At 42.4% G+C, this 13,560-nt stretch overlaps 1 protein-coding gene across 1 annotated transcript in view; it reads right to left on the reverse strand.

Moving 5' to 3' along the window:
• Positions 1-6,011: 6,011 nt before the first annotated feature.
• LOC132573812 (pre-mRNA-splicing regulator WTAP-like) overlaps positions 6,012-13,560 on the reverse strand; it is a 29,936-nt gene continuing 22,387 nt past the window's right edge. The window contains exon 9 of the mRNA XM_060241642.1: positions 6,012-7,202. Coding sequence (XP_060097625.1) covers positions 6,616-7,202 — 587 coding nt within the window. The 3' untranslated portion in view covers positions 6,012-6,615. The remainder of the gene's footprint in view (positions 7,203-13,560) is intronic.

Below are 13,560 nucleotides of genomic sequence, written 5' to 3' on the forward strand. Positions count from 1 at the left end.
ATGTTTTAAGGGCTTTTTTTGTTGTGTTTGCCTATGTCCTTTATAAAGTTTTTATCTCTGCTACCTAATCTTAAATAGGTACACACATGGCCCAGCCCAATCAGGTCTCATTTATGTCAGATCCGGCCCTCATAACAAATGAGTTCAATACCTCTGATTTAAAGTGAAGCTGGAAGTCAGACCTGTTAAGGAAGAGTCAGCAGAAAAGGGGCTCATAATGCCTCCCCTCCTCAAATAAAAAGAAACAAAAGCACTTTGGCAAGATAAACTGATCTTGATTGCTAAGTACCCTTATGAAACCTGGTTCTAGTTCTTACAATGACCCAAGGTATCTATTGCATTGTTTTACTTTGCAGGCAGGTAGCTTATTAATAGAGCAAGTTTCTTAAGAAAGCAGTTATTTCTCTCTTAAGCAAATGAGCATACTGGCCAGAAAGCTGAACTGGAATCCTCCTCCCTGATATACAAATTTTCAATGAAGCATTTATTCATGAGACCCCAGCTGCAGTCTGAAATGATGGATCCCACATTTACTTTCCCACTTATAAGTATAGCCTGGTCTAAAGAATCTGCTTACAGAATAGTTATGGGAGATTATAACGAGGAAATTCAAATTGAAGGTTAAAACCCAAAGTCAACAGGAAGAGCCCAACTGCTTGATTCATTCACATATTTACAAACTTAAGACAATAGATGATATATTCTAACCAATAGATAGGATAGGAAACACATTTCAGAATAATAATTGGTAGAACTTACATCCTCAGGAGTGTCCTTTTTACAGTCTCCAACAAAAGCCATTCTGAAGTAATTATGGGTAGATTCATGGGAGTAAGACAATGGATAACAACATAGAGGAGCCCAGAGCCAGGCAACACTGTAATAATGGCCAGTTCAGCATGGCGCTTGCCATGTTAGCACACAAGGTTAGGTCAGCAGAGTGTGTAATTTATACAAGGATGGTAGTGTAAAGCAGGAATAGGAAGCTCACACAGGTATCCATGGACTACAATCTGGAGAAACTTGTTGGTCCCTGACTTGCTATCACATTATAAGCAACAAGAACCTCTGTATTGATTTCTCCAGAATTTTCTTTACACACAAAAGCATACATTCATGAAGGCCATTAAGTTCCATTTAAAAAGTGTTAGACTCAGATTTCATTTTAAGCCAAGAATACCTAACACTTAAAACAATAAAAAACAAATCTCATCCTACTCCAAACTCTGGTGATTGTTCACCATGATTTACCAAAACTGTGGCTTTGATGGATCAACAATATTCTTCATAATGCAAAGGTTTACCATTTTTGACAAAACCAGGAAAGTGTGCGGTAAACCATGTGGATGCTTCTGTAACACAGCTATGAGCTATGAACAAAATCAGGAGAACTCAGTTTTTTAATTCTGCAATCCCAGTTATATTGTATTGTTTATTTAACACCTTATGACATCTCATAGTATTGTCCACCTTACGTCTCAGCAAGGTTGGTCTGTGAAGTAAATATATGCACGCAGCTTGCTCTAGTACTATGTCAAACTGAAATGTGGCAGTTTCACATGAAGATATTGGATTTATACCTTGCCCTTCCCTCTGAATCTCAGAGTTGCTTACCTTTACCTTCCTCCCCCACAACAGACACCCTGTGAGGTAGGTGGGGCTGAGAGAGCTCTCACAGAAGCTGCCCTTTCAATGACAGCTCTGCAAGAGCTATGGCTAACCCCAAGGGCATTCCAGCAGCTGCAAGTGGAGGAGTGGGGAATCAAACCCAGTTCTCCTACATAACAGTAGAGATGTAAAGGCCCGGAAAAAAAACGGAAAAATTCAGAAAAAACTTTTTTTCCCCATTTTTTTCCTGAAGCCTTCCCCCACCCCAAATTGGAAAAATTGAAAAAAATAAAATAAAATTGATTATGGAACATTTTATTTTAACATGATGAATAATATATTTTAAGACAAGGTGTTCCAATTATTTTCCAAATCATTAAAAAAAATGTATGGTATCACATTATTCTAATTTCCGTGCACTGAGGACAAGCAAGTTCTAGGCCATGCCCATTCATTGAAACTTAGTCCTACACTCCCTTCTATACACTTCCCCCCTCAATTCTTTCTATGAGAATGAGTTTTTTTCTTTTTATTTAATACTGTGGAGAGGAAATATGAATAATTGTTAATTTGGATTTTAAAAAATTGTTTTGTGGAGGGTTTTTTGTCTGTTCCACATAAACTGGTAAACAGTTCAGGAGATTGTTGCTCCATTTGTTACAATTACAAATATTTTAAAAGTAAATTCTGTTTGCAATAATTGTTTGGATACACTATATTTTTAATATGCTAGTTGTGACAATTTCATGCCAATAAAATTGTCCATAGTCATATTTTGTGTTCCTAAAGTAACAATGGCTTTCAATGTGGAAAAGAAAAAAGAAGCGTTAATGTAGCATTTTTCCCCGATTTTTCCAAAAATTTGATTTTTTCCAAAAAAAATTAGATTTTTCCAAGCTTTAAAATATCCAGAAATTTTACATCTCTAGGTAAGAATCCACTCAACCACTACACCAAACCGGCTCTCCGTAGACCTCCTGACTACTTGCAGCAGTTCTTGGAAAGCCATTCAACTCTTAGCAAAAATTATACTACAGTTGCATTTGATGAGTCAATGCTAGTTATGAATTAAAACTGCAAATAAAAATTCTGCCACAGAAGATATTTTGCCCAAATGCCCTTTTTCATATCATGCACAATTGTGAGGGGAGTTTAGCTATGAATTTCAGTTATGGAGAATGTTGTCTTTGCAACAATGCTTGTAGCACTCGGTTATTAATAAATTTTATTTATTGATCGCCTCATCCCAGCTTGTGCCAGGCTCTGGCTGATGTACAAGAGCATAATGCCGTAAGAAGGGATTGGGTTTATACCCCGCCCTTCACTACCCAAAGGAATCTCAGAGTGGCTTACAATCTTTTTTCCCTTCCCCTCCGCACAACAGACACCCTGTGACTGTGAGGTAGGTGGGGCTGAGAGTGCTCTGCTCTTGAGAAAACAGCTCTGAGAGAACTGTGACTGACCCAAGATCACATCAGATGGATGTGGAGGGAGGAGTGGGGAATCAAACCCGGTTCTCCCATATAAGAGTTTGCATACTTAACACTACATCAAACTGGCTTTCTAAAGCATACAACTTTAAAATTCAACTATCAATTTGATAAGAGTTAAAAACCAGAATAAAATACAGTCCTAGTTGGCATCCTATTAATTTTCTGTTCCGATTCTGGACTATGTGGCTTTTTCCTGGGAGAAGGGAGGGAACTTAAAACAATGGCCAAGGGGGGAGTGAAGAAAGGATGGGTGCCAGCCATAAGAGAAACCGGTGCTGCCCCCAACCAAAAGACTAATGGAACAGTGTTAAATCACTTTTTATTTTATCAAATTTATATCCCGCCTGCCCGCCCCTGGCGGACTCAGGGCGGCTAACAACTTAACCATATAAAACATTAAAAGCAGATGACACAATAAAATTAACCAACACAGTTAATCTAATTGTTTACTGTTTTAATATTGTTTATCTTATGTTGTTAGCTGCCTTGAGTCTTTGTAGAATGGGTGGGATATAAATCTCACATAATAAATAAATCTCTGCCTTACAAGCCCTGTGGAATTGCATAAGATCCTTCAGGACCCTGATGTCATTTAGCAAAGTTCCACCAGGCCAGGACCGAAAAGGCCCTGGTGGGAGACAGCTAGACATCCCTAAGGCCAGAGATCATTAGCAAGTTGTTATCAGTAAAGCATAAGGCTCTTCCAGGGACATACCAGAGGAGATAGTTCCACAGACACATTGGTCCCAGACCACTCAAGGCCTTGAAGGTTAATACCAAAACCTTGAACCTGACTCAGTACTGTACAGAGAGCCAGTGCAGCTGGCGCAGCACTGGTTGAATATGTGCCATCAGTGACATTCCTTTCAGCACTTGCACTGCTGCATTCTGAACCAGCTGGAGTTTCCAGGTGTCTCAAGGGTAGACCAGTTTAGAGTGAGTTACAGTAGTCTAAGCTGGAGGTGACTGTTGCATGGATTACCATGGTTATGTCAAGTTATGACAAGAAAGGAGCCAGTTAATGAGCTTGACAAAGATGGGAAAATGCCAGCTTGATTATCTGCATGACTTGGGCCTCCATCAATAAGGAGGCATCCAAAGTCACACCCAAACTCGTGACAGTTGGCACCAGTGTCTGGCACCCCATCAAGAGCTAGGAGTCTCTACCAGATATGATGTGCTAGAGAATATTTATACAGTCAACCTGAACTTCTAGAGCAGGGGTGTCGAACTCATTTGTTAGGAGGGCCAGATCTGACATATGGGGCCGAGCCATGTGTGTCATAAAATGTAAAGTGAGGTAGCAGAGATATAAACTTTGTAAAGGACACAAACACCATTAAATATGTTTTAACTTAAAATACAAACATGCTTAAAACTCTTGCAAAATTTTAAAATGGGGGAAATAGTGGGATTTGGCAATGCAGTTTTTAAAACAAAACATCAAGAAAAAAGCACAAGGATCACAACAGAAACAAAAAATAGAAAATGCTCTGAGCCTGGGAAAACAATGAAATTGCATTGCAAGCTTCTCCTCCACAGGGTCTACTCAAATTGGCAATGGTTTTCCAGTGTAATATCCCCCTTTGGCTCTGGGTTCCCAAGTTAGAGTACTCGCTAGGCACCAGTTCTCAGGTCTACTGAGCAGACAAGCTGGCTCAAAGCATCAACCCTTTATTTACAAGAGTACAACTGCATGAAGCAATAGCTTCCGCTGGCCAGGGGACCCAAAGACCTTAATGGAAAGTCCATTCCACATTTTCTTTGTAGCTTTGTAAGCCCAGGATTCCTTCCTGCTTCAGCTTGCAAAGATAAGGAAGGAGGAGCTGGGAACTTTAGCAGCCTCTGAACTTCGAAGGGTGTGGACAAGAGGGGGAAGAAGAGTCCTGTGGACCTTTTTAAAGCCCTGGGTGGGCCAGTTCTGGCCTGTGGGCCAGACATTTGACACCCCTGCTCTAGTGGTGTGTAAATTTATCCTGAGCTTAATAATGAACATTCAGTAATGTATTACACTAGCACCTTCAACAGTGGTTTTGTACCTATGGGTTGTGACCCTCACAGGGGTTGTAATGAATTGTAAGCCCTTATTGATCCACTGAATCATAAGCCCTTATCGATGACACTTATCCTGCTGTTATCTACATGCACTGCAGGAACAGCAGTATAGCAAGATCCTCACCTTAGTGGTGGACGGGATTCTTCCATGATTCTGATCATTGGAATGTTCCCCAAAATCTCCTGGGGCTTGGCTTGTTTCCTGTCCCAGGCTCTCTTGGTCTGCTACCTGTGGTCCTGGTCCTGACACCAGAGAGATTCTAACTCTGGCAGCCCCTAACTGTTGCATAAAACTGTAATGTCACGTATGATGTTACGTGCTTGTAATTCACTGGCTCCTATGCTGCCACTTTCGGTTAAAGGTGGTTTCTGGATCTGAAAATGTCAAAGACCACTCAACAGTCTTTCTAGAGGAACTACCTGTTTTGTGAATGTCAGTCTATGGTATTGGAAATACAGGTTTGAATCCCCACTCTGCCATGGGAGTTTGCTGGATGACCTTGGACTAGTCATGCATTCTCAGTCTAGCCTATCTCACAGGATTGTTGAAAGAATAAAATGCAGAGAACAGTATAAACTGCTTTGAGTTCCCACTGGGGGAAATCTGCAGTATAAATGAAGTACATAAATAACATTATGGTCACTATAGAAAGTATATTTCACTAGTTCAAACTGTTCAGAAAGCAACCCCACCCATAAGAGCAGCTTGTATTTACTGATAAGATCACTATGAGGCTTATCTTAAACTGACCTCTAAATAGATGTATTTTCTTATTACAATAAAGATCCCAATATAGGCAGAAAAAGGGAAACCCAAATAAAGTATATGCACAGGACAAATACATAGGGACTAAATTACATTATTAAAAATCTTTATTTAGGTTTGGTCAGTACAGGTAAGATAATATTGGAGTCACAGAGCAATATGCATTAACAGGATACAACAGTTCTTAAACTGAGTAACTATGCACACAAAATTCTTAAACATTCGGTCACCTAAAGAGAACACACAAATGCATGTGGCAAAACTGGAACACAAACTACTACAGGACTCCTTCACCAAGTTCTTTTTAGTTATAAAACTATTGTACTGGGCAAACATGGCAGTCATTAACCCACAGCTATTATGACAATTTTGAGTGTTATAACAGTATGAGTAAAGAATGCCCTTACACAGCACAAGTTCTAGATATACACAAATTTGTACAGACATCATTTTGTTATACCTGGAAATAAATTCCATTTTCAACTTCACATTAACTCAAAAAATACCTTGGGCCTACACAAACTTCCTTTTAGCAACATTCAACGTAATTGTTAAAATTTCAGAAGTGGCAGAGGTATTGAAGCAAAAACCCACAAAGGCAGATTTGTGACATATATGCACTAATTTGAACAGTTCTGGACAGTTTCCTTCTCCCAATTTTAACGACACTATAAAAATGTTGCAGAAAAAATGTTACAAAACAGAACCCTGTACATTTACATTTGAGTCCAAACCATTCTGAACATGACGAGACCCCGCAGTTCTGTTACCTTTCACACTGACTGTTTTCTCCTCCTGAGGATCATGATTGGAGTCTGTGTCATTTGAATGGTGAGTTAGAGAATTCTCGCTACCAGTGGGAGAGTCTACACTTTCGTACCCAGTACTGAGTTGATTTATATAGCTACCAGATCCTCTGCCAGTTCTATCTTCAGAGTGGTTGGAAAGCTTATTACCATTGCTTGGTGAAGGTGGAAAATCATCCTCTGTTCCACTTCCCTCTCTATAAAAACCAGGCCCAGATATCCTCTGATGGGAAGAGTTGCCATTGCTTGGTCCATTAGCCAGACGACTGCAGTCTTTGCCCACAGCCTCTCCCTGATCTGTGGTTTCAGAATTCGGAGTCCTGCTGGTACCTGGGGCCGAAGTATGTGACTGCTGCTGCTGCTGATATTGAACCAACTGCTGGCGAGTCTCCTTCAGTTGCTGCTGTAGGACTAGAATGGTACTCTGCATACCTTCTACTTCCTCATCAAGCTGGATGATGAAATCATTCAGTTCTATATGGAAAAAACACATTGGGAGTACACACTTAATAGCTCATATCTGCATCACATGGTCACCTATAACAGCCTTGAGTCCCAAGTGAGAAAGACTGATTATAAATAACAAGTAAATGAATACTTAATAGCTTTCTTGTATTAATATAATCTATTTCCCTCAAACACAACCATGATGCAGCATTCTTAAGTAAATTCATAATCTTTATTTCCCTTGAAGAGTCCTGCTGCAAGGACACTACAATTAGTAACTGGGTAGACTGAATGTACCTATATACAAAGGAAAATACAGCTCAACCCAACAGCAAAAATACTGAAGACTTACCCTTCTGGAAGCAAAAGGATTATACTCCAAGCCAATAAGGTCTCTGCAAATCCACATGTAAAAAAATTGTACCTAGATCTGAATTTTGCAACAGCATACAATCTGAGAAAATATCTATTGCCACTATAATTATGTCTGAAATTATGTTATACGCCTCTTCCTCCCTCATCAATTCTGGTTAAGTTCCCTTAAATTGTTGGCTGTTCTAGTTTTCTAGATTATAATTCTATTATAACTTCTATTTTTAAAAAGGCTCATGTATTAACTTTGGGATCAGGTACACAAACTGAGACTGACTGAAATATAAAACATGAACACACTGATTTGTATTTATAGGAAAGAAACTGTTTCTGTAAGAAGACTGCAGATTTATACCCCGCCCTTCTCTCTGAATCAGAGACTCAGAGCGGCATACAATCTCCTATGTCTTCTCCTCCCACAACAGACACCCTGTGAGGCGGGTGGGGCTGAGAGGGCTCTCACAGCAGCTCTCCTTCCAAGGACAACTCCTGCAATAGCTATGGCTAACCCAAGGCCATTCCAGCAGCTGTAAGTGGAGGAGTGGGGAATCAAACCCAGTTCTCCCAAATAAGAGTCCGCACACTTAACCACTATACCAAACTGGCTCTCACTATAGGTTCACTGGAATCCCTGGTTTCAGTAAAAAAAACCCCAGGCCTGTGCATGTGCACTTAATCACTTTAATATATTCGTTATAAACCAAACGGTTTGGGAGAAAAGCAACTCATGGAGTGCCAGATATACAATGAGCCTGCCTGCACACCAAGAACCATCTGGAGAGACCTTGCTTTATTTCCTAATATCTTCAAACATTTGGCAGATAATATATGTACAGGGTCTTCTTGGAAGTGGCACAAGTTTTGGAATTTCCATCTATATAAAATACATCACTTATAACTTAGCTTTACTATTTGATGTTTAATGCTCTTTAAAAGCATTTAGTTTTCTATAAGCAAAACTGCAAATGTACTAGAAAGTGCTATGCACTGCTGTACCATGTATCTTAACTTATGCCACCTCAGAGGTAGAAAAAATGTTGGAAGGAAGAACACAGATTTTCTATCAAACCTAAATATGTTATTTGAATAGAAACAGTCAAAATAGTAATGACAGCATAATTAAATAGTGAGTTAAACATCATAGCGGTAAGAACATTGAACACTTCAGTAGTTTATCATGCATGTGATTGAGGACACGGAGGTTTCAGCCTTCTGGCACTCCCATTCCCTCCCCCCACCCCGTGAAGTAGTGGCACTATTGGTATCTTTTGCTGCCATCTTTAGGCTAATTGGTGTGTTTTTACTGTTTTAAACTTTTTATTATATATGTTGTGAGTTCACTATCATGTACACTGCCCTGAACCCTGCCCTGGCAGGGGGAGAGCAATCTAAAATCTAATGAAATAAATAAATATTGCTTGTGGGCAGTAAACATCTTGAAAATGTTGTATATATCTATAGTATATATATAAGAATCACTGTCTATGCTTTAGACCAGGGGTCCTCAACCACCGGTCCATGGCCCAGTACCAGTCCATGGCCTGCTAGCCACTGGGCCGCGGAGCGAGGCAGAGCATCCCCAGAGTAAAGAGGTGGCACGGCCTTGCTCCAAGGCTGCCTCCCCTTGCAGGGAAGGCAGCCTCGGAGTGAGGCCACACCATCTCTTTCGTCTGCCTGGGTCTCAAGCCAGCACTGCTGTGACCTTAGCCTACCCCTCATTTATAGACCTCCACTGATCAGCGGGGGTCTTTAAATCGGAGAGGGGGCAGAAACAGCCCCAGTTTCCCCCCCCCCCCATTGAGGGCAGGGATGTTGTGTGGGCAGGGGGGGCAGCCTGGGGTGGCAAAACCCCCAGCACTGCCTCCCCACCAGTCTGTGGAAAAATTATCTTCCACGAATCCAGTCCCTGGTGTCAAAAAGGTTGGGGGCTACTGCTCTAGACTGAGACTGTGTTGCATAAAATTTTCATATTATGCTTTCATCCATACTAGAACCTCTCACTCATTAAAAACTCTCCTGGGCTCCCCAATCTCTCTATTTTTTCCATTAGTATTTTCCCCCGAGCCTTCACCTCTATTCAATACCAGTGCAGCAATACAGACTTCTTTGGCAGATTTCCGGTATACTCCTCCCCTCAATTATAACAGAGCACTATTTATAATTAAATCACTCACTTTCACTGATCAAAATAAATTCACAAAGCGACAATAGTCAGAAAGAATGTAAAATTGCTTAAATTATCTATTTTAATTTAAAATTATCCTGAAATCTCAACTGGATTGCACAATAATACAAATATGAACCCCTTGGACATCTGAATATTTTAAGAAAGGGCATAACTGAAGAGGCAGGTTTTGAGGTTTCATTCTCAAATACCTTTCTGAATTATGGTCAGACACATACTTGGAATATTCTCAATAAAAATAATGAATAGTTCAATGTTTTTTGGATTCAATATATAAAAAATTCTAACAATATGGACATTTACTTAAATACCAAAAATCTTGAAATATCCAGTCACGATCAATTAAAGGAAAGACCTTTCCAAAGAACAATTTCTGATGAAAAGCTTTCAAAGTAATTAGGAAGTCACCTAAGATGCCTTTCCATGCTGTTGGTACTTTAAAAAAAAATTCTATGAACTGCAGTATATAGTGGTTGGAATGCAAACAGCATCTTATGAAATCCCTGGATGTCTCTACTGAAATCATGCAACAACATAAAGCCAAGGACAACATTCATATACAAGCAAAAGCTTAATACTCACTTTAAATCTGGAACTGTCCTTTTAGGTACTATATATGGCTTTTTAAAATATAAACAGAACTGGGACATGGCAGAATTTACAAACCATACAGTGGTCAGGCACCAGAAAGCTACTTTAGGTACCCAAAGGTTGTCTTGCTTCAGTAGGATTTTACAATATTTTTCCTTATTTGAAAAGCAGGCCCATTGTATCACAACATGCTTTTGCAATTGTACTGTTTCAAGTCTCTTGCTATACAGCAATGAAAACTGCTGCTCACGTAACAAATACAGAGAACTCTTGGACACCCAAGTAGTTCATATATTTAAAAGCATTTCTATACCAATTATCTAGATTAATCAAAACTGGTCATACACTTTAATTTCATCATTAATAAAGCCCACAGTTAAAAAGTGATAACATGCAGTTTTTAAAAGCTAGAGGGTAAATCTTAAAGATGGATTTAAAAAGACAGGTTGCTTACCTGTAACTGTAGATCTTCGAGTGGTCATCTGTGCATTCACACTCATGGGATAGAGCGCCTGCGCCGATTCCCAAATTAGTACCTAAAAAGCCTGGGATTTTTTCGCGCTCAGCACCAGCGGGCATGCGCAGGCATCCCAGTACGCATGCTCGCCGGCGCCAGCGCGAGGATCCCGCCAGTTCCTTCCTGACCACTGGAGGGAGACCGTCAGCAGTGGGGAAGGAGGGCGGGTAGTGTGAATGCACAGATGACCACTCGAAGATCTACAGTTACAGGTAAGCAGCCTGTCTATCTTCTTCGTGGTCTCTGTGCTTCACACTCATGGGAGATTAGCAAGCAAGACATACCTGGAGGCGGGAAGACAATCAACCAGAAGAGACAGCTTGCAGCACCGCAGCTCCCAGACGAGTCCTCTGCTGAGCATGCACATCCACTGCGTACCGCTTCATGAAAGCATGCGGAGAGGACCAGGTGGCAGCCTTGCACATGTCCGTCAGGGAAACGCCTTTCAGGAACTCCACCAATGTCACCATCGCTCTTGTAGAGTGTCCGTGAATGGGCCCAGGCAATGGCTTCTTTGCCAACAAATAACAGCTTTCTGCTGTTCAGGAAAACGTGTTGGACTCTGCTGGAGAACTCACAGGGTCAATGAACCACGCTGTCAGTTTCAGGTGAGGCACGTTGTGATGGAATACATGCCCGTTCTGAACTGACAGAAGGTCCGGTTCCACCGGAAACTGGTAGAAGACCCCCCCCTCGCCAGTTGGAGCAAGATCGGGAACCAGTTCTGCCGAGACCACCACAGAGTCACCAGGATGCAGCATGGTCTTTCTCTTGCGATCTTGTTGACAACTCTTGTCAGCAGTGGCAGAGGTGGGAACATATATAGGAACCGACCTTCCCACGGGAACAGCAGACAGTCTCTCAACGACTCTGGATCCGTGCCCCCTCTGGAACAAAACAGAGGACACTTCCGGTTTCTGGCTGTGGCAAACATATCCACCTGAGGGTACCCCCAGAGCTGAAACACGGGTTGAAGGAAGCGCCACTGTATCTCCCACTTGTGCGGGGAAGCTGCACCCCTGCTCAGCGAGTCTGCTTGCAGATTAAGCACCCCTGGGAGGTGCGCAGCCTTCACAAAGATGTTGTGGTCCAGGCACTCCGACCACAGTTCCAGTGCCAGCGCACAGAGCCGTCAAGAGACTGTCCCTCCCTGCCTGTTGATGTAACACAGGACAGTAGTATTGTCTGTTAGCAGAGCAACAAGCTTCCCTGCCACCCTGGGGCAGAAGGACCAAAGAGCAAAGTGAACTGCCAGCAGTTCTAGGTAATTTATATGACAATTGAGAAGGCCAAGGGCCTCCCACACACAGAGAGTCCACATGAGCCCCCTAGCCCCACAAAGACGCATCTGTTGTGATCGTCACTGTTGTTGCAGGTAAGTGGAAGGGAGCTCCCTGACAAATGTTGTCCTTTGATTTCCACCACTGCAGTGTTCGGAGTGTCACAGGTAGAATCACAAACCTCTTCCGAGGTGAGTTTCTTAATGGTTGAAACTGTCGAAGAAACAAAAGTTGTAGGCCTCTCATCCTCAACTTCGCAAAGAGCAGCACACTTGTAGTCGCTGCCATCAGCCCTAGCATCTGCTGCAGCTCCTGCGCCATGCCCCACTTTCGACTCTGTAAAAGCTTGACAAGATTGATGATGTCCATCGCTCTCTGCTGAGGCAGAAAGGCACGGTGAAGGTTCGTATCCAGCAAAGCCCCTACGAACTGAACTGTCTGTGATGGAGTAAGATGAGAGTTCTCCAAATTGACCTGCAGACCTAAGGTGTGAAGAAGACGAAAAGTGGTGGCAATATGGTCTGACAAACTCTTTCGACTCCACCACAAGGCTCATCATCTTTGTGAACACCCGAGGTGCAGTGGACAGACCAAATGGAAGGGCTTTGAACTGGAAGTGTTGAGAACCTACTACAAACTGAAGGAAACGTCTGAACGCAGGATGGATGCTGATGTGGAAGTAGGCATCCTTGAGGTCCAGTGATGCCATCCAGTCCCCTTGGTTGATGAAGGGCAGAATTGTTTGCAGAGTGGACATTCTGAACTTCTGGTACAGAATAAACTTGTTCAGATTCCAAAGGTCCATGATTGGTCTCAGACCCCCATCCCGTTTGGGAACCAGGAAATAACGAGAGTAGAAGCCTCCCGTTCTGGCCTCCACCGGGACCTGTTCTATGGCTTGTTTGTGTAGGAGGTTGCTCACCTCCACCAGCAGAGGTGGGGAAGGGGGTGCGGTGATTACCACAGATTGGTTTGGAATCTGAGCAAAGTCTATTTTGCAGCCTTCCATGATGATGGAAAGCGCCCACCTGTCCGTAGAGACGGACTCCCAGGCCGACAGGAATGGGCGGAGGCAGATAGAAGAAGTGGGGACGGTGACGTGTGCTACTAGAAAGTCAAAGGCCCTGCTTTTGGGGGAGAGCGCCCTTGGACTTGCCAGTGATCTGTGCTGAAGTGTATCGGTTTCTGTTGTTGCCCCTGCATGGGGACCTACTCTCAGGTTGGGCAGAGCGAGGTCTCCACTGCTGTTTCGGGGAAAACTTTTGATATGGCTTCTTGGACCAGGGTTTATGCCACTGTTTTGGTTTGGCAGCTCTGGAAGACGCCGGGACACCCAGGTTCCTGGAGGTCTTTATGTTCTTATCCATTTCCTGAAGAGCATTGTCCATGGTCGAGCTGAAGAGAACTTCGCCCTTGAAAGGCAGATCTTCCACGAAAGCC

Source organism: Heteronotia binoei, chromosome 1 (assembly GCF_032191835.1).
Source record: "Heteronotia binoei isolate CCM8104 ecotype False Entrance Well chromosome 1, APGP_CSIRO_Hbin_v1, whole genome shotgun sequence".
Taxonomy (NCBI): Eukaryota; Metazoa; Chordata; class Lepidosauria; order Squamata; family Gekkonidae; genus Heteronotia; species Heteronotia binoei.